Source organism: Chlamydotis macqueenii, chromosome 2 (genome assembly GCF_036417535.1).
Source record: "Chlamydotis macqueenii isolate bChlMac1 chromosome 2, bChlMac1.mat, whole genome shotgun sequence".
Classification (NCBI taxonomy): domain Eukaryota; kingdom Metazoa; phylum Chordata; class Aves; order Otidiformes; family Otididae; genus Chlamydotis; species Chlamydotis macqueenii.
Window position 1 is genome coordinate 162,636,668 of NC_141557.1, and position 24,817 is coordinate 162,661,484.

The window sequence follows — 24,817 nt, forward strand, 5'->3', positions numbered from 1 at the left end:
CACTTAAATGAAAATGCCGATGTTAATCCCCGACCCTTTTCAAAGAGAGGCACCAATTAGTGGACATCAGATACAATAAATTAGTTTTCAGAAAGCTGAAATTAATGAAAACACAAAATTTGCCGTTCTTACTTACTAATCAAAGTTGGTGTCGTACGTTTTTGAGCAAGGATTTCTTTTTTTTCCTTTCCTACTTTGCCAGAAAAATCAAATAATTTGTTAGATGTGAGTTTTCCCACTGGGACCTGCAGTGTTTCTGGAAGGTAACCAAGCGTTGTCCTGGCTTGTTGGATTTGAGACTGTTGTGATCCATCCTGGAGGATGAGGTGAGACATGGTGAAGCCCGCTGAGATCTCTAAGTGGAAGAAATTAGCTGAGATGATGTTTTGGACAGGATGAGAGCGAGCGGTGTTGGAGTTGTGTAGAGTCTCTTGGGTGGCAAAACCCCTTCTTGATGTGGAGGCATGGGGTCCACCAGCAGTGGTGGAGGGAACGCAGTGGGGAGCAGGGTAAGACTGATGCGCGTAGCAAATGGAGGTTTTCTGAGGGAAGCAAGAGGGTGAAATAGTGGCTTTGAGGAATTTCTTGATTTCTTTCAGTGCTACATTGGATCTTAATATGGTCTTGGAGGGATCTGAACATGCTTTGTGTTGGTGTATGAAGGCAGACTCTGAGGTCTCCGTCCTCTTAAACTGTCCGGCCTTGTCCCCTCACAAGGAGGGTTTTGGTTTGGTTTTTTTTTTTATTTTTTTTTTATCTAGGGGTCTTTCAGAGGCTCATTTCATCCGTTTGAACCTCTCCTCAAACAATGGAAATCATCTCTGCTTGGGCAGAGCTTTTGTGGCCCCGAGTGTGGAGACCCACCTCGTAGCAACCTCTCTGTCTGGGGCATCCCAGAATAACCTCTTGCCCTTGCGAGACGGAGGGATATTGCCGTCTGTTATTTCCTGAAGTCGGAGATTAAACGTGTTTCGCTGTCTGCAGAAAGTCCGAGCCGAAGCCGAAGGAGGAGGCACGGATGGATTTAATTTACGACTTTGTGCAACTCATTTCTCCACCCCCGTGAACTCTTGACTTGCTGCCTGCACTCCATCCCCCGTAACCAGCAGGAGATGGGAGCGTTTATAGACATAAGGTCACATCTGTTCCTGAGCTCAGGGGTTATGTTGAGCTCATCTGCACCCCCCTGGGTCTTGTCTCGTGTCTGGGTGATGGGACCCTGGAAAGGAAGATGCTTAATTCCTGCTCACGGTTGCATTTGGGAAGCCTTTTCTGAATATCTTAGAAAATCAATTCCTGTGAGCCACGTGTGGTATTAGATAATAAAATTTTTCTTTCCCATGTGATGCTGGGCTCTGCAAGTGCCACTTTTAATCTCCAAATGGTGGAGTTTTTGTGGTGAGACCCTGCCCCTCTCTCTCAGCAGGGCTGCGACCCCTTCGCCCAGACCCAGCGCAGCAAACTGCAGCATCGCCGGGCGCGGATTAACCAGCAGATCAACAAGGAGATGAGGATGCGAGCGGGAGCAGAAAACCTTTTCAGGTGAGTCCTGATCTCCTGAACATCCCTCTGGTCAAGGGATTTGCTTGGGAGTGGAAATGCGGTCTTGATGTCCAGGAGGCAGCTGACGCTGGCACTCTCATGGCTAGGGTTGGGGTTGGCTCAGTCTTCCCTTGACTTTGCAATATTCATCCTAGAAACACTTGTCATTCGGTAAAATGCTGACGCTATGCATTTTAATTAAAAAAAAAAAAAATTTTAAAGTCCTGGAAGCCTGGTGCAAAGCAGGATGTGAGCAAGGTGGGGCTACAAGAAACCCGGTGGGGGACTTTTGACAAGGGCATGTAGCGACAGGAGAAGAGGTAATGGCTTTGAACTGAAAGAGAGTAGCTTTTATCTTAAACGTAAGGATGAAATTCTTTCCTGTGAAGGTGGTGAGGCATTGGCACAGGTTGCCCAGAGAAGTTGTGGATGCCCCATCCCTGGAAGTGTTCAAGACCAGGTTGGGTGAGGCCTTGAGCAGCCTGGTCTAGTGGAAGGTGTCCTTGCTTGTGGCACGGAGGTTGGAACAAGATAATCTTTAAGGTCCCTTCCAACCCAAACCATTCTATGATTCTGTGAAATGTTTAACTGGGATTGAGGTTGGACTGCAGAGCTCCTGCTTGATACCTCCAGCAAGCGGATCAAATCCAGCTTTAGTTCTTAAACTCCCTGTCGCAGTGCTTCCACTGGAGCAGAGTCTGAAAATTCAGGTATGTCTTTGCTGATGGGCATAGTCTGCGACTCTTCGCACTGTTGGGACGATGCGTTCATTGGATGGCGCAGAAGTTGGCACCTTTGAATGATTTTTGTATTGCGACTGGTCCAGCCCAAGTAGAGCCAGCGCATTACTGCCTTCCTCTGTGGAGTGTTCACGATGCGATCGCATCATTTTTCATAGAATCACAGAATGGTTTGGGTTGGAAGGAACCTTCAAAAGTCGTCCAGTCCAACCCCCCTGCAAGGAGCAGGGACATCTCCAACCACATCAGGTTGCTCAGAGCCCCGGCCAACCTGGCCTGGAATGTTTCCAGGGATGGGGCATCCACCACCTCTCTGGGCAACCTGGGACAGTGCTCCACCGCCCTCAGTGTAAAAAATTTTTTCCTAATATCTGATCTGAATCTGCCTCCCTCTATTTTAAAACCATCACCCCTCATCCTACTGCAACAGACCCCGCTGAAGAGTTCTGCAGCTGTTTTATCTTTTTTTTTTTTTTTTAACCCAAAGACCACTTTTTTGGTAGCTTTTACATGCATCTCATGTTCCTGTGGGATATTGAAGCACATATGCAGAGTGGACAGGTCTGTTAATTTAAGAAAAATATAATGAGGCTGCTATAAAATAGCTTTTTTGGCACATTTTGACAGCTATTTAATTTTTTTTTTTTTTTTTTTTACCCTGATAAAGTAAGAGTGACTTTTCCCTTCTGAACTTGAATGATTTAACATCAGCGGCGTATCCACCTGGAAGAAGGGAGTAATAATTCCTCTGCTGAACTGCGGCGAGAAATGGTGTTTTACTGGTGGACAAGGGCAGCGGGGCTTCCAGGGGGAGGTGAGGTCGCAGCCCTCATACCCCGCTGCTTCAGCCAGCCTGCCGTGCCTCATCTGATTTAAAAAAAAAAAAAAAAAAAAAAAGGCCGTGAAAGGCTCATCCTGTGCCGCTCCACGCGACTCCGTTTTGTGATGAAGAAGAAAAAAAATTAAAGGAAAATGTGCTGACTCAGCAGAAACGTGCCTGGCCGCGGCTGTGGTGCGAACAGTGGGGATCAGAGCCGCGTGCAGGGGAGTGAGCAAGAATGTGGTGCAAAAATGTGATGCAAAACACATCTTAATTATCCAGCCAGGGAAATGCACTTCTTTTTTTTTTTTTTTTTTTTTTTTGCTAATTCAGCAGTTCTGGTGTCTTCTAGTAGCAGCCACTTTTCCTCCCTCCCACAAGTTCGCTTAGCAGCTGAGTAATAATGTGGGTTTGTGAGCGCTGTGGCGCTCAGAGCTTATGAAACATGGGAATTCTGGGGGAGAAAAAAATCCAGCTTGTGTCTGAAATTAAAGGCTGACGGGGGGGGGGCATTATGTTGTAAGTCTAAAGGTTGTTGCTTCAAAACTGTAGACTTGAGTTGCAGGGAGAAACTTCTTTTGCATCTCTCTAGGCTCAAAAAAAAAAAAAAAAACCAAAAAAACAAGCTGTGGGTTGCCCAGCCTGGAGCAGAGTTTGCAGCTGAACTTGCTAATTTCTTTGCCTCTGCAAAAAAAAAAAAAATTAAAAAAAAAAAAATTTAAAAAAAAAAATTAAAAAAAAAAATTAAAAAAAAACCAAACAAAAACCGACCCACCTCTCAATGCTTTAAAAAAAAAAAAAATAATCTCCTGAACTGTTCCGTTCGGCGTATCAACCTTCTTTCCTGGAGAGGTTGCCATGAATGGTGTGTTGGAAAAAAATGCACGTGGTGTTTGCTCAGGGGCATTAAGAGGGTTTGTTTGCTGGCGAAATCAACGGGCAGAGGCAGCGGAAACTTTTTCCTTTCTTGTTCAAATACTGAGGCCGCGCGAAGCAATGGGGGAGATAAAGGTGTTGCCAGTAAAACAGTTTCTTAAAAAAAAAAAAAAAAATTATCAGAAATCTTTGTTGGGTGTTAGCTGAGCAAACAGCTGATAACTCCGCAGAGGAGGCTGCTGGAGACACGTAGGCTCCGCGTGCTCACGTGGAGATCGACGCTTACCCCGCATCAGGAACGCAACGTGCATCAGCGCAGGTTTGCTCAGGGAAACCACCCAGCGATCCCCTAAATCATAGAATCATCCAACGGTTTGGGTTGGAAGGGACCTTCAAAGCCCACCCAGCCCAACCCCCCTGCCAGGAGCAGGGACATCTCCAACCACATCAGGTTGCTCACAGCCCCGGCCAACCTGGCCTGGAATGTTTAAGGTTTTAAAGCCCAATGTCACTTCAGGGCACTTTGGTTTGCACTCTGAAAGAGCACAATAACTCTCGGAGAGGTGATTTAAAATAGAAGGAGGTAGATTCAGATTAGATATAAGGAACAAATTTTTTACAATGGGTTTGGTGAAACACTGGCCCAGGTTGCCTAGAGAGGCGGTGGATGCCCCATCCCTGGAAACATTCCAGGCCAGGTTGGATGGGGCTCTGAGCAACCTGATGTGGTTGGAGATGTGCCTGCTCCTGGCAGGGTGGTTGGACTGGGTGGGCTTTGAAGGTCCCTTCCCACCCAAACCATTCCATGGTCATTTGCAGAGCAAGAGGCATGGTTCTGCAGGAAGGTTTGGATGGACGCACATGGTGTGGCACCGCTCGATAGCTTAATCTCTGTTTATCAGTGCAACCAAGCATTGATAAATAAAGGAACTGATGAAATGTGGGAGGTTTGATCCACATGGTGTTGTCTTGCAGAGCCACCAGTAACCACAAGGTCAAAGAGACAGTTGCCCTGGAGCTGAGCTACGTGAACTCCAACCTGCAGCTGCTGAAGGAGGAGCTGGAGGAGCTGAACAGCAGCGTGGACATCTACCAGCACGACAGGTAGGCCAGGCTCCCGAGTCGGGCCGGCAGCTCCCCGCAGCATGGGAAGAGCAGCTTGCTTAGTTGGGATTTTGTTTTTTTTTTTTAATTATTATTTTATTTTTCCTTTTTCTGGGAGCAAGGCAGCCTCTCGCCTTACTCTTGTTGCTCTACCTCCGTGCTCTGCATAGGGTTTGGCACTCTGGCAGGGATGATGAGGTGGTGGCTGGAGAACAGAGGAGGACTTGGGCATGGGCGAAATTTACTGGAAACAGGTTTTCGTCCTGGGGACATCCGCGTTTCACTGATAGAGCTGCAAGGAGAGCAAACTCAACAGCTTTTCCTAGGTGATGCTTAGGAGACATTTGGGGTTGGATGGTGCTTCCTCTGGCCACCAGCCTCCCAATGCAGGACCTGTAAGTCAGAAGCAACCATCTTCACTTGCATTGTCCTTTCCCAAGCATCCCACCAAAGCATGAGGTTTTTTTTTTCCAGCAGGTGAGGTAGCGTATTTAGCAGAAGAAATTAAAAATGTGGCTACTCAGGTGCCCAACCTCCTGTTCTGACTGTTCCCAGAGAGAATTATTCACTGGTTGCTTTTCCCATCAAGGGTATTAGGGTTTGTTTTTTTTTTTTCCCCTCTTTCTGAGGTTAGACCTTTTGTTAATTGAAACGCTGTGTCGCTTTGAAACGCTTACCCAGCCACCTCAGGCTTGACTCACCCGAGCGGTAATCCTAGCACGCTCGCCAGCAGCCAACCAACATGCCGGGGCGGGTCAGCAGCGCCATTTCTCTGGGTAAGAAAAGCAGAAATCCCCGAGGCAGAAAAGACCGAGGACACCGCACCCCCATGGGAGCTGCTGCCGCTTCTTCCCTTCCTGAGATGGATGGGTGGATGGCTTTTGAGGACATCAAGCTCAGTGGTGCGGTTGATGTGCCTGAGGGATGGGATGCCGTTCAGAGGGACCTGGACAAACTTGAGAAGTGGGCCTATCTGAACCTCGTGAGGTTCAACAAGGTCAAGTGCAAGGTTCTCCACCTGGGCTGGGGCAGTCCCCAGTATCATACAGGCTGGGGGGTGAAGGAATTGAGAGTAGCCCTGAGAAGAAGGACTTGGGGGTGCTGGTGCATGAAAAGCTGGGCATGAATCAGCAATGTGCACTCACAGCCCAGAAAGCCAACCGCATCCTGGGCTGCATCACCAGAAGCATGGCCAGAAGGTCAGAGGAGGGGATTCTCCTCCTTTACTCTGCTCTGGTGAGACCCTCCTGGAGCACTGCGTCCAGCTCTGGGGTCCCCAGCACAGGACAAACATGGACTTGTTGGAATGGGTCCAGAGGAGGCCACGAAAATGGTGAGAGGGCTGGAGCAGCTCTGCTATGGAGAAAAACTGAGAGAGTTGGGGCTGTTCAGCCTGGAGAAGAGGAGGCTCCGGGGAGACCTTCTTGCAGGGGAACTTATAAGAGAAACAGGGGCAGACTTTTTGTAGGGCCTGTTGTGATAGGACATGGGGTAATGGTTTTAAACTGAAAGAGGGTGGATTCAGACCAGGTCTAAGGGAGATATTTTTTCCACTGAGGGTGGTGGAGCTCTGTCCCAGGTTGCCCAGAGAGGCGGTGGATGCCCCATCCCTGGAAACATTCCAGGCCAGGTTGGCCGGGGCTGTGAGCAACCTGATGTGGTTGGAGATGTCCCTGCTCCTTGCAGGGGGGTTGGACTGGATGACCTTTAAATGTCCCTTCCAACCCAAACCATTCCATGATTCTATGTCCATCCACATGCTTTTCCTGGTGCGTGGTCCTCCTCAGGGCAGGATTACTGTGCTGCAGGTAACAGAGAGAGGTGCAAAGACCAGGAGAGCCTCAGTGACCCCATCCTGCAGGTTGCTGCAATGATATTAAATGTAGGACCAGTATGATCTGGTCGGAGGATTCTGTTAGGGCCGTGGGGTCTCATGGGAGAAAGGGAGAAAGCCAAGGAAGCCCATATCTCCACCACCCTGAGGTGTTTGCTGCACTCAGAGCGTCTGTTGCAGTCTCTGAATTTAATCCTGAATGCTGGTCCTTCTTCTTCTGTGCTGGAAGTAGGGATGGTCTCTCCCATGTTGCGTGCATCCTCCCCAAGTTCTTCCCTACCAGGGATTTTTGTTTTTTTCCAAACTGCCGCTTGTTTGCCCTGGTTTAAAAACAAAACAGCAGCAGCAGCAACCCCAAAACCCTTCCCAGGCCAAACAAAAGCCCCTTTGTTTGCTCCGGGCATTGGATTCAAGCGGAAATCTTGTTAGGGAAGGAGCGATAATGGCTTTTCTGCACTAATTATAGCTCTTAAAACTGTTTGTTCAGTATGAACAGAAGAAAATGTGGGTGCAACCTCCCTGCCCCGCTCCTGTTTTTGTGACTTTCTTTGCCTCTTTTCTCCCCTGGACTAATCAGTGACGTACTAAAAATTTATCAGCAGTTTCTGGAGGTAACGAGAGGCGGCCGTTGTGCAAACCTGGGTTGGTGAGGGCTTCATCCTGCCCGACCTGCTTCCCATTTCACGCACTGCCGAACCCTTCTCATCTCTTTAAAGCGTTCCTTTGGGAGGCCAAGGTCTGGGAATGCAGTAACGTGGCTTGGTGCCAGGGTTGGGGACATCTCTGAAGGATGGATGGGTATTGGGGAAAGCATTTGCGGAGGTGATGTGAGCTACGGGTTCCTGTTCTCCATCTCTATATACAGGAGTTGGTTAGAATCATAGAATGGTTTGGGTGGGAAGGGACCTTCAAAGCCCACCCAGTCCAACCCCCCTGCCAGGAGCAGGGACATCTCCAACCACATCAGGTTGCTCAGAGCCCCATCCAACCTGGCCTGGAATGTTTCCAGGGATGGGGCATCCACCGCCTCTCTGGGCAACCTGTTCCAGTTGATGGGTCCAGCTTTGATGCTCTTTGCGGGGCTGCGATTTTCTGTGTACTCCAGGCTCTGATGCTTATACAGACCGTTTCTTTACCTCCTGGCAGCAGAAAATCCAAATAGCTGCTCAGTCCTCCAAAATATGGTCCTTCCTGGCTATCATCTCACAGCGCTTCTTCCTCGGTGCTGCACGACTGCCCTGTTTTAATGTCGAAACACAAATCACTCCCCAAGTCGGTGTTCCCAGAGTCATCATCATCTTCAGCGCTTTACGATATCGAACGGGCTCTGCGATAAGTGGTGGTATTAGACAACTGCTTTTAATTGAGGGAGAAAATTCCCATATCAGGCTCAGCTCTGCAGCCCGAGCAAGTCCTTATCGGCACCGAAGCCCAGATTAGCACAGAGGAGTAGGCAAATCCGTGATCTGTGCTTGCATCATGCCGGTTCCCAAGGGCTGGTAATTAAAGCAGCTTTGTCACCGGAGCTGATTTTGTTGCTGTTGTGTTTGTTACGGCGAGAAAAGCAGAAGCTGGAGCACCTCTGTGCACCTCTCCTCTTGCGCTGCCGATCCTGGCATCACATAGGGAAGTGCATCCTTCTGCTCTGCAGATTTGAGTCCTCTTCTAGTTGAATAGGAGCAGCAGAATCACAGAATCATGGAATGGTTTGGGTGGGAAGGGACCTTCAAAGCCCACCCAGCCCAACCACCCTGCCAGGAGCAGGGACATCTCCAACCACATCAGGTTGCTCAGAGCCCCATCCAACCTGGCCTGGAATGTTTCCAGGGATGGGGCATCCACCACCTCTCTGGGCAACCTGGGACAGTGCTCCACCACCCTCAGTGTGAAAAAATTTTTCCTTGTGTCCAGTCTGAGTCTACCTCCCCCTATTTTGAAATCATCACCCCTCGTCCTGTCCCAGCAGGCCCTGCTGAAGAGTCTCTCCCCACCTTTCCTGCAGCCCCCTTTGGGCACTGGGAGCCGCTCTCAGCTCTCCCCGGAGCCTCCTCTGCTCCAGGCTGAACAGCCCCAGCTCTCTCAGCCTGGCCTCACAGCAGAGCTGCTCCAGCCCTCTCAGCATCTGCGTGGCCTCCTCTGCACCCTCTCCAGCAGCTCCACGTCCTTCTGATGTTGGGGGCTCCAGAGCTGGACGCAGTGCTGCAGGTGGGGTCTCACCAGAGCGGAGCAGAGGGGCAGAATCCCCTCCCTCGACCTGCTGGCCACACTCCTCTTGATGCAGCCCAGGATGCCGTTGGTTTCTGGGCTGTGAGGGCGCATTGCTGGCTCATGTTGAGCTTCTCATGCACCAGCACCCCCAAGTCCTTCTCCTCAGGGCTGCTCTCCATCCATTCTCCGCCCAGCCTGAATTTGTGCCTGGGATTGCCCCCACCCACGTGCAGGACCTTGCACTTGGCCTGGTTGAACTTCATGAGGTTGGCACGGGCTTCATTTTAGTCCCTGACACACAGGGTCTTTCCAAGGCTTTGAAACCAACCACCAAATGGGTTGCTGTCTTCTTCCAGCGAGTCCATCAGTGTCCCCATGATCCCTTTGGGCCTGAAGGAGACGAAGGAGCTGGATTTGCTGCTACCGCTGAAGGTGAGCGTTGGGGTTTTACATGCTCTGCGATATAAGCTGATGGAGGGGAGCGACCGCGCACTTTGGGAGATGGTTTGACACATGGGCTGGGTGCTGGAGAGGAGATGCTGCAGCAGCTGCAAAGCATTTTCTATTCTGGAACAGTTTCAAAAAAGAAATTTATGGGGGGGAGCTGGACTTAAAACATGGGAAAGTGGGACATGAGGGGCTGGAGATGCTGGAAAGCAAGAGCCAGGTAGGGGAGGAGTTGGCTTTCCCTGGCACAGGTTTCTTAGCAGTGAGAGCTTGCAAATTGCCTACACAGTCACCCAAAGTCACCCTTTAAATCTGGAGTATCTATTTCCACGGGTGACTAGAGGTTTTCTTCTCTCTGGTTTCCCCCATCCAGGATATCATCAGCGAACACTACGGAGAAGAGGGTGTCTTATTTGAGAAAGAAATCAAGGAGTTCATGGAGCTGCGGCAGGTTGGTGTCCCTTGAGCTGCAAAGTCTTGCTTTGGGTTGTCCACCGAGACTCGTTGAAGATGCCACCTTTTACCCTGGGGATCCCCTCATCCTCTCTCCAAACTGCACCCCTATCCTTGTGCTCCTACAGAACAGCTCTCATAAATAACTTCAAGCTTTGCCTTGACGTGACGCTTTGATCCAGGAGAGAGGAAGGAAAGAGGCTTGCTGAAGCCCTTGTGAAGGGCCTGGTCCTGTTCTTCAGGCTGTAGGAGAGAAACCCTGCGGAGCCAGGAGATGGGAAAAGACCTTGTGGTTAAAATTAGGCATCAGGAGAGCTCTGACCCTTCTCCCCATGCCAGGGCAAAAGCTCAAGGGCTTTTTTATTAAGACAAAAAAAAAATCCTATTTCTTCCCTAGCATTTGTTTCATCAGACTTTGCATGAGTTTCTCTTAAAAAAAAAAAATAGAAATCCCAGCTTGGTTTAGATGAGCATTACCTCCAGCATGGCTCCCGGGCTGCTGGCTTGGGATTTGGGTGCCCCAGCACCGAATTGGTGCCTCCTCGACCTTTCCCACAGCAGAGCCTGTGCCGGAGGGGGCTGATCTTGTCTGCTGTTGACCGAATCCTGATATTGATCTGATCGTATTGATCTAATAACTCGGGTGAAGTTTCTCCCCGCTGGGCTGGCCTTAAATCCGTTGTTTCCTTCCTGTTTCCCCTCTCTATTCCCACCTAAGTGTCTCCTTTCCCGTCCCCACAGGCAATGCGCACCCCAAGCCGCAACGAAGCCGGGCTCGAGCTCTTGATGGAGTATTACAACCAGCTCTACTTCCTCGACAGCCGTTTCTTCCCTCCCAACAAAAGCCTGGGTGTCTTCTTCCACTGGTTGGTGCAGCTTTCCTGATCCCACCCAGGGGTATCGCGAGTGGGGAGGGAACCGGGAACAAGTCTTCGCATTGGAGATGCCTGCTTTGACAATAAAGCTGGAGCTGGTGAACGTGGGGAGCTGGGTTTTCCTCTTGCTCTGGGCTTGCTTTCATCCTGGGTGGGTTGATTAGGGGAGGCGGAGGAAAGTGTGTGCCCCACGAGGATGAGCTGTGATGGGAACGGTGGCTGTGAGCCCACGTAGAGCGCAAAAAACCCTCCAGGCACCTCTTCTATCCATGGGTGAGGACCTGGAGATGGGCAGCCGTTGTCTCTTCCCTTCCCCAGGTACGACTCCTTGACGGGAGTCCCATCCCACCAGCGGGCGCTGGCCTTTGAGAAGGGCAGCGTGCTCTTCAACATCGGAGCCTTGCACACCCAGATAGGAGCGCGGCAGGACCGTGCATCCCTGCCAGGGCTCAACCAGGCCATCGATGCCTTTCAGAAGGCGGCTGGTATGTGGGTTCACCCTTTCCCTGGCTCCCTGGGGGTGGTGCAGGCAGCATTTCCAAAGGGTGGGAATCATCCTCATGAGTTCAAGAAGGGGAGGGAGCAGTTGTGCAAAGAGAAATGGGGACGGGGTATCTCCAAGGGACCATGAACCAAGCGGAAGTTGGTACCACGCTGCTTCTGTGGATTGTGAAGAGGAGCTGGGATGACCCAACAGCCACCCAAAGGGCTCTCTCTTGCTGCATGGCAGTAGGATGTCCCAGCTGGGGAGAGGAGAGATGCTGATCTGTCTGCGAGCAGCTGGGGGAAAAAAAAAGAGACCCTGGGACTATGATCAACCAGGTCTTTGGAGAAGAAAACTGTGGGCACAAGGATGGTTTAGATAGTAAGGGAGAGACCTCCAATGTTTTTACCCACCAGTTATGGTGAGATGTTTGGTGTGTGAACTGGATTGATGGCTCTTCTCCTGCTCTGCTGGTGGGGAAACCTTTGTGGACCAAAAGCCTGGCTGCTACCAGGAGCTTCTCCCTTGTGCAGGTGCCTTTAACTACTTGAAGGAAAACTTCTCCAACGCTCCCAGCCTGGATATGAGCGCTGCCTCTTTGAACATGCTGGTGCGTTTAATGGTCGCCCAGGTCCAGGAGTGCGTCTTTGAGAAGATGACCTTGCTGCGTGCTCAGCACGACTTCCTCGCCCGGCTGCAGCTTGCCCAGGAGGCAGCGAGGGTGAGCACTTTGGGAAGGAAAGGACTTGGTGGGGCTGTCATGACTGCAGAGACTCCTTCTGTGGTCAGCAGAACCCCGCAGGAGAGGACAGCCTGCTGTCACTGTCTCCTGATGGATGTCCACCATCCCAACCCATGGCTTAGCAGCTTGTCTCTTGACACCCCACAGGTGGAAGACGTCTACTCGCTGGTGCACCAGACGATGACCCAGGCCCACGTGAAGGATTACGTTCCCTTCTCTTGGACCACCATGGTCCACGTCAAGTCGGAGCATTTCAAAGCCCTCTCCCACTACTTCGCTGCCATTGCTCTCTGCGACTGTCCGGGTGAGTGTGGAAGCAGCTGCCTTCTCAGCCAGGTGCTGGCTCCTGGTGGCAGCTTGGTGTTTGGGAGGGACTGCAAAAAAAGAGGTGAAAGGAGATCTGGACAGAGTAGATGGATGCAAAACCTAATTTTTTGGATGCTCTGAGCTGTCGATGCTGTTCATTGGCTCAGCGATTCATGCACGGAGCAGATCTCCCCGATATTTCTGTTTTGCACAGTGCTTGCAAAGTCCTTCCAAGAAGGTGAGCTACAAGTTGCTGTAGGGTTGTCACCTGCTGTCCTCTTTGGGGCTGGGTGGGTAAATGGAGGGGTCAGCTGCCTGCTGACCATGCGCGCGCCAAGCGTCCTCAACTGGGCATCCTCCGGAGGCATCCACCTCCATATGGTGGGCCAGCTGAGGGTTTAAAAAATACAAATAAAAAAACCAAAAACAGAATATCCCTGGACAAATTGGTCTGGGCTAGTCAAATTTAATTGCCAGCCTCGTGGCCAGCTGCCCTGGGCATCGCAGGGTGGTGGGGTGCTGGCAGCAGGGTGTGTGTGACTGTGCCAGAGTTGGGTTGACCTGGCTTTGTGGAGCCAGCTGGAGCGCAGACGTGGGATGTGACCCGCGATCTCCATCCGCGCCATCACCGACACCCGTGCAAGTGATTTTGGGTCAGGCAGAGGGTCTGGGGGCGGGCAGCCGATGCACGCTGTGACCTGCGGTGCCGACCCATCACTTGGTGAGGTGGCTGAGGACAGGCTGAGGGACTTCTTGGGAGGTGGCTGCCAAAAGCTGTACCTCACTGGTGATGACGATGGCTGCCAGACTGTCCTAGCATTCTCCTCCGCTCCAGAGCCTGCCTAAAATCTTGCTGCCGGGCTTGCGCCGCGTGGGTGTTACAGAAACCTGGTTGAGCAAGGAGAGCTGCTGGGGTAGAGATGGGAGAGACTGGAGTGGGGCTGGAGCGGCAGAGGATGGCGACGGGGCCAGACTTGCATGGCGTTACCAGGGAGAGGGCAAACCTTTCCCCTAGAATTTTGAGACTGTTTGCTTGTCCTAATAACCTTAGGTGCTGGCGGAAACACAGATCTGCAGGAAATCCCTGATTTGGGTGTTTGGGGATTGTTTTCTCACGTGCCCGCCCGCTGCCTCTCCAAGCGTACCCTGACCCTGGTTCAGAATAACAAATCATTCGCTTCCATAACCAGCTGGCAATAAACTCCTTACGCTGCAGTTTAATCCCTTGGGGATGCTGGGATGGAGACAGTTGGCACAGGGAGAGCCAGCCCCGGAGCTACTGGTTCCCAGCCTTCTGGGTGCCTACGCTGGAGGTGCTCCCCAAGCTTTGGGATCTCTTTTCCATTTGGACCAGCAAGCCCTCTGCGTTGCTTCCCGTCGCGCTCTATGCCCAGGCGAGGAGGCTGCCATGCAACCCTGAGCTCCCTTGTGAGCCAAAGGGGGTTAGGAACAGCTTTGGCTGGAAATAGAGGTGTAAAAATGAAGCACACAGAGCCCAGCGTGGTGCTGGAGCGCCTGTGCAAGCTGCATCCATCTCAGTTTCTCCATCAGAGGACCCAGTTGGTTGCACCACAAGCTCTCTGCCCGTGCAGGAGTCCCAGGTCCCAGCAAGGAGGACTCAGCTTCCAAGTTACACTTTAATCTGAGAGAAAGTTGCTGCTGAAATTCTCAGGGCCACGTGAGCATGGATGTGACTTCCTGGTCACCTTGTCCCCACCACCATGGGGGTCCAAGTGGCTGAGCAGCACCCTGATTTCTCTTTAAGCCCGTCCCCACCCGTTTGTTTCACACAGTGGCGTCTGACGCTGAACTGCCAGAGCAGGAGAAGGCTTTTATCCAGTTCCATGTCACCATGCCGGAAGGACCATCGCTCCGTGTCCTGCTACAGGACCCCGAGGAGAGGAGGAAGCTGGGTAAGAACGTCAGTAGGGGCAAAGCCCCTGATTTTTGCGATGAAACCTCAATGCACGGTCAGTGAGCGCTGTTGTAACCCTACCTCCACGAAAGAATGTGGTGAGTTGTTGGGGGATCTCTCCCTAAAAGCTTTTTTGGGGCTTTCTTTGAAAAGAGCCTCTCCTGGGAAGGCAGGAAAGTGTCACAGTTCCCTATTGGGGCATTGAGGACCAACTCCTGGTCCTTGCACCTACCTGTCCAGCTGAGTTTGACAGCAAAACCTCAGGCACCGTGCTGTCCTGAGCCAGGTAATGTCACGCTGAATGTCGTGCCGTGGTAATGTCATGGAGAAATTTGTAGGGACACAGAGTTCCTGGAAGCTCCTTGGCTTGCGTTTGCTGCTGACTTGGCTTGATGACAAGAAGACACAGCAGATGCCAGGGGGTGGCTTTTTTAGCTACATCAGAAGGCTTGGGAGACGAGAGCTTCCTCCCATGCAGATTTTCAGCTTCAGGGGAAAAACAGAGTGTTGCTTATTCAGCTGACGTAACGTTTTGGCAGCCCCTCCCCAACAAGGCTGCAACGGAAGCAAGCTCAGCACCCTGATTTTGGGGTGTCGTCTCCCCCACGAGCTGCCTCTCGGTGCTCTTTGCCTTCATTGCACACGTGTGAAAGGAGACAGATCCCACCAGGAATGAGTTTGTCACGTCGCCAGCCCCAGCAAAGTCCTCCTGGCTACTTGGCCAGGTTTCACAGCTGGGGATCGGAGGTGGAGGACGTGCATGGCGAGACTCCTTAAATCAACCCCAAAACCAGAGCATTATGGTAACACCACCCTGACACCCTCAGCTGCTGTCATCTGGTTTCGTGATTTGCTCCAACACAGCTTCCAGCTCTGCCCACTCTTTTTGGGGGAATGGGCTTCATTCAGCACTTGCTGGTTAGAAATGAACATGCAGACACCAAGCTCAGCTCTGGTTTTGGTTTACAGGAAGGGAAGAAACTTGCAGTATTAAAATTATCTCCCTGAAAGGATATTTCTTCTCTTTCTCTTGTCTCCTAGTCTTATAACATTATGTTTTATCAGATGTAATATACTCCACCACCTTCAACAGAATGGAGACAAAAGCTTGCAGAACTTCCAAGCCCAACCTCTATTCCTGGTGACCTCTTGCGAATAGCAGGAGTTGATGCTATTCGACAAAGCAGAGCTGCTTTCTTGTCCGTACATGGAGCTGGCTGTGGGCGCTTTGATAAAATATGGTTGCTAGCATTTGATAGAATTAATTTGGAGAGTTTCTTCCTCTCTGTTTTCCATCCAACCTCAACGTGTTTCCTTAACTGCAACTTCTTGAGGGGGGAAAGCGGAGGTCTTCAGGCCACTGGCTGTGGTCCTCTGAAGTCTGTAGCAAACCCTGCTTATCTCCCTGGCTTATGTTGCCACCGTGTGTCCTGAAACTGGAAATGCTGTCGGCACACGTGTTTCTATGATACGTGTCTATATATATATCTCGCTTTTTTGGTAGTTTAGCATTGGATGCGGGTATCTTGGTTGCGGTCGCTTGCGAAAAGGATGTTTGCGTCGATATTCGTGGGTCATCGCGATTTCGTCTCTTCTGGCCGTTTCTCGACTGCTCCGTTTTCACCAGGGTGGAAACATGTTGAAGGCAAGTTGAGAGGAGCCAGGCAAGAGCAGACGCCGAAGAGGGTGGAAAGCAGGACCTGCGGGGCAGGGAGAAGGCTTTGCTTAGCCTAGAAAAGAGGGAGACGTGTTGCATCTTCCTGAAGCGAAAAGGCTGTCACCGGGAGGACGGGGCTTAATTGTCCTCCGTGTCCCGCCCCGGGGGATGCAAGGCGATGGAGAGAAGTTAATTTGCAGAGGAGATTGAGGTTAAGCATTAGGAAGTGTTTTGAGGGCGCCGCAATGCGATGGCAGCTCCTTCGCCGGCGGTTTTCGGGAACATCTGCCAGCTCTGCCGCCGGCGCCGGGGGAGTGAAGTAGGTCACCCTTCAAGGTCCCTTCCCAGCCCTACATCGGGGGCTCGAGCTGACGGCTGGGACCTACTCCATTTAGCGCACGTTGAACGCCTGGCAAGCTGCGAACGTGACTGGGCTGTCCCTGAGTCACGTCGGGTGACACAGCCGCGGAGGCTGCCGTCATCCGTGGGCAGCCGAGCGAGCGGAGAGGGAACGGCGGCGGGACTGCTCCCCTCCGCTCGGGCTGCGATCTCTCTCGCTCCCTTTGCAGGCAAAGCTCATCTGAAGAAAGCCATCATGAAGCACGAGGAAGCCATGAGGATCCACGGCTTGTGCAAGATCCTGCGGAAGATGGATATCCTTCAGGAGGTCCTCTCCTTCGCCCACAAACGCTCGCTGAGCAAATACTCGGAAATCGACCATGAGGAGGACTTCTTTGAAACAGGAGATGCCCCGAACATTCAGCGTAAGTGGTTTTTTGGGAGTGCAGCTGGAGAAGAGGGGGTTTGTGGCGGGTTGCGTGGGGTAGGCGAGCTCCATGGTGAGTTTGTGGCATGTCGTTGTGGACTGGAGCTCCCCACATTGCGGTGGAGCATCACGAATGGGAGCGGGGGCTCCGGACAGCGTGTCCGGCAGCTGCCTGAGCAGGTCTCAGCTCTTACGGGCGGCACCGTTCCTCCTCAGGGAGTGTGATGTAGAAGCAGCAGCTGCTGCAGCGACCTGATCCCCGCATATGTGCTTTTCTCTCCCTACCGCTAGCCAAAACGCACCAGAAACCAGAGATAAAATCCCCCAACTTCTCCCAGGTGAAGGTGACCGACCTCTTCCACAGGCTGGTACGTACGGCTATGGGATGGAGGTCGCCCCGAGGGAGCAGACATCTCCTCCTCCTCCCCTGCATGCCCTGCTTGCCTGGTTTCCTTCCTCCCCACAGCCTCTTCTGCCTCTCCCGGTGCAGCTGCTGCGCTCACAGGCGGCTTTCCAAGGAGGATGAGTTGCTCCTTGCAAACAGGGACCCGTGCGGGAGGAGGAGTGGGAGGGCACAGATCTGTGTCTGCAAGACCTAAATGGGTTGTGACCTCCTCCGGTGCATGGGGGCATTTTGGGTGGGCTTTACCCGAGAAGGTCCAAAGGGACCCTTTAGTGAAAGCTTTTTGGGGGAGCAGAGCAGGATGGTACCAGCTGGGAGGTACTAGGAAAATCCCACTGGACCTTTATCCCTGCCCTCTTTAGGCTTACGGGGTCTTGGGGAGCAAGGATGAGCTTTGGGGCTTCTGTGACATCTGGCTGTGCTGTCCCTGTCCCTCAGGCACCCCAAGGGCTGCGTAGCACCCAAGGAGAGGTTGGACATCTCTGCTTTTGAACAGCCTCAGGGCAGGCAGGTATATCCTGCTCCTGTGGGAACAGGAAAGTAGGAAAAAGATAGAAAAATAGGAAAGATTGGGGTGGGATCTGACCCTGAAGAGGTGACCTGTCCCACCGCCTCGCACCCTGCTGCTGGACCACCCCAGCTGGGCTGCATCCCTCAGAGCCAGGCAGCAGTGAAAAACCTCAACCCCCATTGTCCCTCCGTGGGTGATGGGTTTTGTTCCTGAGGAATTAAGGAGCCGGCTCTGCCCACTGGAGCTTTCCATTTTGTTTGCTCTGGGATCGTAGTATCTAAACTGATGCCAGCTTGCTGACTATGCAGAGACCACCTCCTCCTCCATCCTTCCGGTGGGACAGGTCATCCCGGAGGATGTCCAGACCTAAGGTCTGGGCAGAGGGTTGGACCAGAGACCTCCTGAGGTCCTTCCAGCCTGCGTGAGCCCATGCTACTGCTCACAAACCCAAAGCGTGACGTGGGTTTTTAAGCACCTCTTTATAGTGCATAAATCTGCATTTTTGGGCACGCAGGCAGGATGAAACTAAAAGAAACACAAAAGACAGGCTTTCTTGCTCTGCCTCCTCCCCATCAGCGGGTGTTTTGCAAGGTTGCGCATCTCCAGGGAGTTGTTCTTGCGCCGAAAGGTGCTTTCCGTGTTTCTGCCTTACCCCAGGGGCCCCTCTCGGTTTTCTCGGCCAAAAACAAGTGGTACCCGGTGCGGAGAGTCCACCTGATGAGAGGAGAGAACGGCTTTGGGTTCACCCTGCGAGGAGACTCCCCCGTCCTCATCGCTGGTGTCATCCCGGGGGGCTGCGCTGCTGTGAGTACCCCAGGCTCTCGCTGTCCCCGTGGGGATGCTGGAAGTGGGGTGTCAGGGGTTGCCATGAGGGGTGCTGGGTGGTTTTAGGTCTTAACGCTCAGTTGTATGGCTTGGACTGCATTGGTGGGCTCAGGTGGAGACTTCTCCTTGCTGAACCTCAGCCTGGGGCTTGCAGATGGGTGTTACGAAAGAACTGAGTTGGATTTTTTTTTAGGAAAGGAAAAAATAGAGAGGTTAGCTCAGTTTTTAACTGCTGGGAGCCTCTCCTTGGCAAGCGCCCAGCTCCCTTCTCCCCCATTTTGGGACGTGACAGCGGATGAAACAAGATGGCCAGTCTGAAACGCGGTTTATCCCGGCGAAAACTCACTGTGTGGGCTTTCTGATGTATCAGGGGCAACTTTGTTTTCCAGCAGAAGCTTGCTGGAGCATCGTGGTGGGTCTTCCCACCTTCCTCAGCACTGCTCAGTATCAACTCTGCCATCCAGAGCCCCAGCATCTCCATAACACGCTCCTCAGCAGCAAGATCACATCCTTTTTTTTGGGAGACAGTTTTCTTAAAGAATATCTGGACCACGGTTGTGTCCCTCAGGCTGCTAACATACGTTACACTCAGCTGGGGTGGGATTGGACTCCAGGTAGACAGCAAAATAAGGATATCCCTGTGTGGACAGGTTTCTAAACCTCCGTTGAAGCTGGCCTGGCATGTCCTGGCTGGGTTGCTCCTCGCTCTGATGCTGTCCCCACAGTCCGAGGCTGGTGCATGCTTTTCTTCAAGCATATCCCTGGAAGCGTTCAAGGCCAGGTTGGCCAGGGCTGTGAGCAACCTGATCTGGTTGGAGATGTCCCTGCTCCTTGCAGGGGGGTTGGACTGGGTGGGCTTTGAAGGTCCCTTCCAACCCAAACCATTCTATGATTCTGTATCAAGAGCCTTGTTGATGCTTTGATGGATGAAGCGTGCGCACAGGACCTTGCTGAGCTTGCTCCATTTTCTCAAAGATCTAGGCTTGCAGGCAATTTTTTTTTTTTTTTAATATTTTATTTCTGGAGACCTGCAGCATTTAACCTTTCGCACAGAGTCAGAGCTGGATGCGCTTTTTGCAAGGCTGCAAAAAGTCACGGAGCTGGGAGTTTATAGCGTGCTGGGTGTCGAGTGTGGCCATCGCCGGCAGCTGCGAACGAGGTCCTTAGTCTGTAGAGCATCCCGCTTGGGCGTGCACGCTGCAAAGCAGATGTAAAATCTTGAGGATGATGAAGGCATCGTCTGTCTTGTGCTGCGGGTGGAAGGTGGACCCCCAACCCTCCCCGTGGCCTGTGTCTCCACCAGATCGGGACCTGTGGGGTGGAAACCAAGCAGACTTTGTGCGGCAGCGTTCGTGAGCTCAAACACGTGTGTGTCTTCTCTCTTCCTCTGCAGGAAGCCGGGCTGAAGGAGGGAGACTACATCATCTCGGTGAAAGGCAAGGACTGCAAGTGGTCCAAGCACGCCGAGGTGGTGCAGCTGCTGAAGAGCACTGGGGAGGAGGGAGTGGAGATCGGGGTGATAACTCTGCAGGGCTCGGAGGGACCGAAAGCCGTAAGTCCTGTCCCAATCCTTAGGTGGGAAATTGCAGAAGAGGTTCCCCAGTGTCTTGCTCCCAGGCTGGAGGTGCAGGGCATCACGTCCGCAACCTGGGTACTGCTCTGGCTTCACACCCCTCTCCGTTCCTCTTCCCAAACAGGCAGAGAAGAAGGCGGCAGCCATGTCCTCGGGTAGCGGGATGCTGAAGAGCAACAAGGAGAACAACCGAAAGAGCCTGATGAACAGCAAGAGCGCCAGCACGCTGCTGGTCTGGAGCAAGAAGAGCAAGCGGAGCAAGAAGAGCACCTACGGCGTCCCCTTCACCGCGGTGGGAGATAACGAGGCCATGTACTGAAGCGGCACCCGAGCTGCGTCGTGTCCCACGAGTTCCGGGGCTGGCTGCCCGTGAACCCTCGCAAGCACCAGTGGCCTGTCCGGGTTGTGCTGGTGTCAGTGCTGCAAGGACCCCCCGCCCCGGGGACGTGCCGCTGGTCGGATCCTCTCCGAAGAGGCGAGCGATGCGCAGCGCCAGACTCCTCCGTCTCCCAGTTCCTGCGTTAAACGATCCTCAGTTTAAACAATATGGGGAAACACTGATTTATTCTTAATTTTTAATTATTTTTTTTTTGCTCTTAAGGGGTCGGGGGGAGCTGTGCTTCAGTATAAAGCAGGGACTGGTTTGTGTCTTCTGCTCTGTGCGAGGAGCAGCCAAACCAAGCCCCAGCCATTAAAGCAAAAGCTGTAACCTTCTTTAGAGTCTCCTAGGCTTTCTCTGCAAGGTAGTAGATGGCACCGCTGCCACCGCCCGCCACCAGCTGCTGGCAGAGCCAAATTGTTCAGCAGCTCCAGCTGGAGGTCACCTTCAACTCCTTTTTTGGGAGAGAGGAGAGCGTAGGCATTGATGACGCATGGTGACCCCATCATGGGGTCCAGCCCAGACGTGGTACCGGTTAGAGATGTCCCAGTGAAATGGGTTGAAGTTAGGATGAGTTTGACTATTTTTTTTAGTGTTCTTTTGGGTTGGGTTTTTTTTTTGTTTTTTTTTTTTTTTTTTAGTGGACACCCAGGTTGGCCCAGCAAATGTAGCCCAGCTGCACAGCCTGCTTCTTTGGAAGAAAAGGGAAAGACTTAACGTGCATTTGTCGTCTCGCATTTTTTAATCGGTAGAGGTGGATTGCCCTAAATATGTGAGTAGATTAATAGCTAAGAGCCTTGTTTGTTTCTTGGTATGAGATTAAAATTCCAGGAAGATAGCTCCTCCAGATTATTAAACTACTGAATTTGTGCTAGTATTGGATCTCGCACGCGTTGCTAATACCCTAACATTGTGCTGTCAGCATTCGTACCAGAGCTGGGCTGATGGATACATGCATCTTGGTAATTGTACTGGAAACGCTGGGAGGCTCCGAAGACGCACTTAGATAGATTGGCAAAATTTTCTCAATCCTATTTCTGCCTTGTGCATTATTTTTCTGAAGGCTAAGGAGCTGTCTTGGTCTTCAGTGCTTGGATGATCTTGGTAGGTATAAAATACCCTTCAGAGATGCAATTGTATTTTTGTACTTTTTACGTCGTGACGAATTTGTAGCGGTGAACGTGCGCTGGCAGCGGAATATAGTCGTGAGAACATTCCCCCCAGGGTTGTATTGTGACTTCTTCCAGGTGGCTTGATGACCTTTGAAGGTCCCTTCCAACCCTAACCGTTCTATGATTCTATGATGACCACGTGCCAAGCTTTTGGCCCCGCTTTTCTTTCAGGAGAACTAAAGGAGGGCTTCTAGCTCTGCGTTGTTGAGCAAGAGGCCTCTCCGTAGACCGAGACATCATCAGACCGGATTACGGATCTGGCTGCCACCACGAGGCCATCTGGTGCAGTCAGCTTTTCTACATAATCTCACCAGCTGCTTGGCGCGGGAGTGGTAAGGAAGGGGGTGGGTTCACAGGAAAGGCCACCTTGCCGTTAAAGCATACCGGCAGCATCTTCCCCCGATCCTAAATGCGTTGCCGACACAGACGTCTCCGAGCTGGAGATGTATTTGTGTAGAAGAAGCGTGTACAAGCCGTGCGCCCGTGCATTGCGTTTCGACCTTCATCACCCAACTCCTCCGTTGACGTTGGCGGAGGGGTTGCGTGTTGTGCGAGTTGGATAATTCCCTAACACCAGTGTGGGGTTTTTTTGTTGTATTTTTTTTTTTAATTTGTACATGGACTCTCACCTTTTATGGATTAAAAAGCACTGATTCAAAACCACTTCGCAGTGCACATCTCTGTTGCAAATTACAGGTGGGACTGGGTGCACCAGCTGTGGAGAGGAACAAGCCCCGGTTGGGCTTCCAAATGGGTCATTTTGGGGTCATTTTTACAGAAATCTGAAGCTGTTGATGTTGGGAGAGATCATTTGGCTCTTGTACAACCTAATCCAAGGTAAACGAAGCTCCTAAACATCTGAATTGGTCCAACAGCCCTTGGTGAGCCATCGTCTCAGTCTCCAGCATGGTGTAATGGGAGCTGGTGGCTTTGTCACGTGGGTTATTTCATGGTAGTAACGCAGGAGGTGGGGAGCGGGCATCAAGTTGGATGCCTTGCGGGCTTTTCTCCTGAGAAAGAAGGAAACCATTCAAGAAAATCATCTTTCCTTCACACCACATGTTTGGATCTGCTCTTTTTAGGTTTCCAGGAGGGTTTCCAACCCCCTTGTTTTTGTAAGACCCTGTCAATGGGAACGGAGGCATCACTCATGCTGGAGGAGCTCATTGGTAAACAGAAAAGACTTGAAATATGACCTACCCCTCTGTTTTCCCTTGAGGGTCTGTGTTTCACCAGACCCCACCTTGCTGCCATCCTGGGAGGATGACCAAGCCTGTGACTTGGCCAGACAAGTCCCTTGCGCAAGGAGCGTGCACCCCACAGGAGGTGACAGGAGAAAGTAGCTCCTCTTCAGAGACACAGATATGGGTTTAAACCCCCTTAGATGGGAAGGAACTGAGGTCAGTGCTTTCAACCTTGATTTAAAATATGAAAGGCTGATGGGGAGCCTCTTTTTTCCCCATCTACCAAGCCAGGGTTAAAACGGCACCTGAATTTTTTTGACATATGTTTGTAATTTAAAATGTTTCCCCTTTCATCAGACCTCCTGTACCCAGCACCAACCTCAAAAGCTGTACCAAATTTTTTAAGCCACCCACGGTAAGTTGTTCTGCTGCAGTAGATCCTTTTCCCGCCTACGTTCAGTAGATGTGGGAAACTCGTGACTCCATCGCCGGGATCGCCTCCCCCTCTGATGACGTATTTTCAGATGAGATGTGTGCTCCAGCAGCGAGAGCCTGGTGCTGCCTGCTTCCTCAGTAGGTTTCTCCATGCTTATCTTCTCCATCTGGACCAGGAGGTGAAGGGATCCTGTAGGATCCTGGGTGGTGGGAGAGAACATGGGTGGAAAGCACAAAAACCATTGCAAAAAATAGCTTTACAGTAACTAAGAACCTGAGGTCTCTTCGGCCTCTCTCCCTGCGAAGAGGAGCGCCAGGTGGGCTCAGAAGCTGAGGCCACGTGCAATGGTGTGGGCATCCTGGACTGGGACCAGTTAATGCGGTGCTTTTAGGGGCATCTTATGACTAGAGAGGAGATGTGAAGAGGATTTTAGGGTGGGGTTTTTTTATCCCTTGTTGATTTTTAGGGCCCGTGAGACAGAAAACCATGGTGCCCACCATCCTGGAAACTCCACCACAGAAAGCCCAGGAAATCCATGAGTTTTCAACCATGTTTCCTGCCTTTGAGGTTGAATTTTCCTCCACTCAGAGCTTCACGCTCGATAATAAAAATCTCCCAGCCCATACATCAGCCCTTCCCGCGTGGTGGGAAGGTGTTTTGATTTTCCCCTCCATTAGGTGCACAACGGCTCTCTTAATAGGAGAGGAGAAGGTACCTGCGGCGTTGGGAGCTCCGGCTGCGCGCTCACCTCCTCGCTTCACGGCTCATTGGCACCGTAACGCGTAATGGCTCCTCTGGAGTTGTCGCTAGCTACAAATTAATGCTCCCGCCTGTCCCTGGGGACAACAGAAGGAAAGCAGCTATTGGACTGACGGCCTCCAGCCCTGGCGTGGTTTGGTGCTGAGACATTGCACCCGTGCAAGACGCTCTTCTCACGGCTCGCTGCACTGAATTTGCAATTTGTTAGAGGGGCCGTCTCGGGAGCAGGATGGGACAGAGCTGGCTTTCTCCTGCTCCAGGAATGACAGCGATGCTGAGCCCGCTTGGTTCCTGCTCCCTTCCTCTCTCCATCCCGTAGAAGGTGTCCTCACGTCCCACCTCGGCCCTCCCAAGCACCCATGCGCTCTGCACGAAGCCGGGTGCCCACATCCATCTTTTCCAGCCTGAGCCCACTGGAGGGCAGCAGCATCCTGTCCCATGCGCCCACTCCTCACAGCACCAGCACCCCGCATCCCACCCAGCCGGGCTGGCACCCCTCGACCCACCCTGTCACCCGAGTGTGAGTAGAGGTGTCCCTGGGGTGCTTTGGAGACCAGTGCATTGCGAAGCATGGCATAAAAAGTACTTTTAAACCATATATCCTGCGAGGTCCTTACTGGGGGGAGTGTGCAAGAATTAAGGTCAAGCGCTGCAGCGCAGCATCCTCTGGGGTGGAGCACCCTGAGCTCGTAGCGAGCTCCATCCACCCTGTAAAGGAAGGGATGAAATTTTGCTGGGAGCACTGGGAGCACCCATCCTGCTCCTGCAATCTGGCTCTCGGGTCCCACTGGAGCTACAGTGGGGGT

At 52.1% G+C, this 24,817-nt stretch overlaps 1 protein-coding gene across 2 annotated transcripts in view; it reads left to right on the plus strand.

Annotated features, from left to right (window-relative positions):
- Positions 1–22,295, plus strand: part of RHPN1 (rhophilin Rho GTPase binding protein 1) — a 32,297-nt gene extending 10,002 nt beyond the window's left edge. Inside the window, exons 2-15 of one of the 2 annotated variants that reach the window (XM_086741361.1) lie at positions 1,424–1,542; positions 4,954–5,082; positions 9,481–9,556; positions 9,945–10,022; positions 10,766–10,890; positions 11,218–11,384; positions 11,917–12,104; positions 12,273–12,429; positions 14,225–14,344; positions 16,573–16,767; positions 17,061–17,137; positions 18,341–18,487; positions 19,902–20,060; positions 20,206–22,295. In XM_086741361.1, the coding sequence (XP_086597487.1) occupies positions 1,424–1,542; positions 4,954–5,082; positions 9,481–9,556; positions 9,945–10,022; positions 10,766–10,890; positions 11,218–11,384; positions 11,917–12,104; positions 12,273–12,429; positions 14,225–14,344; positions 16,573–16,767; positions 17,061–17,137; positions 18,341–18,487; positions 19,902–20,060; positions 20,206–20,400 (1,932 nt within the window). In that variant the 3' untranslated portion in view covers positions 20,401–22,295. The remainder of the gene's footprint in view (positions 1–1,423; positions 1,543–4,953; positions 5,083–9,480; positions 9,557–9,944; positions 10,023–10,765; positions 10,891–11,217; positions 11,385–11,916; positions 12,105–12,272; positions 12,430–14,224; positions 14,345–16,572; positions 16,768–17,060; positions 17,138–18,340; positions 18,488–19,901; positions 20,061–20,205) is intronic. The other variant, XM_086741362.1, reaches the window with a different exon arrangement.
- Positions 22,296–24,817: the final 2,522 nt, after the last annotated feature.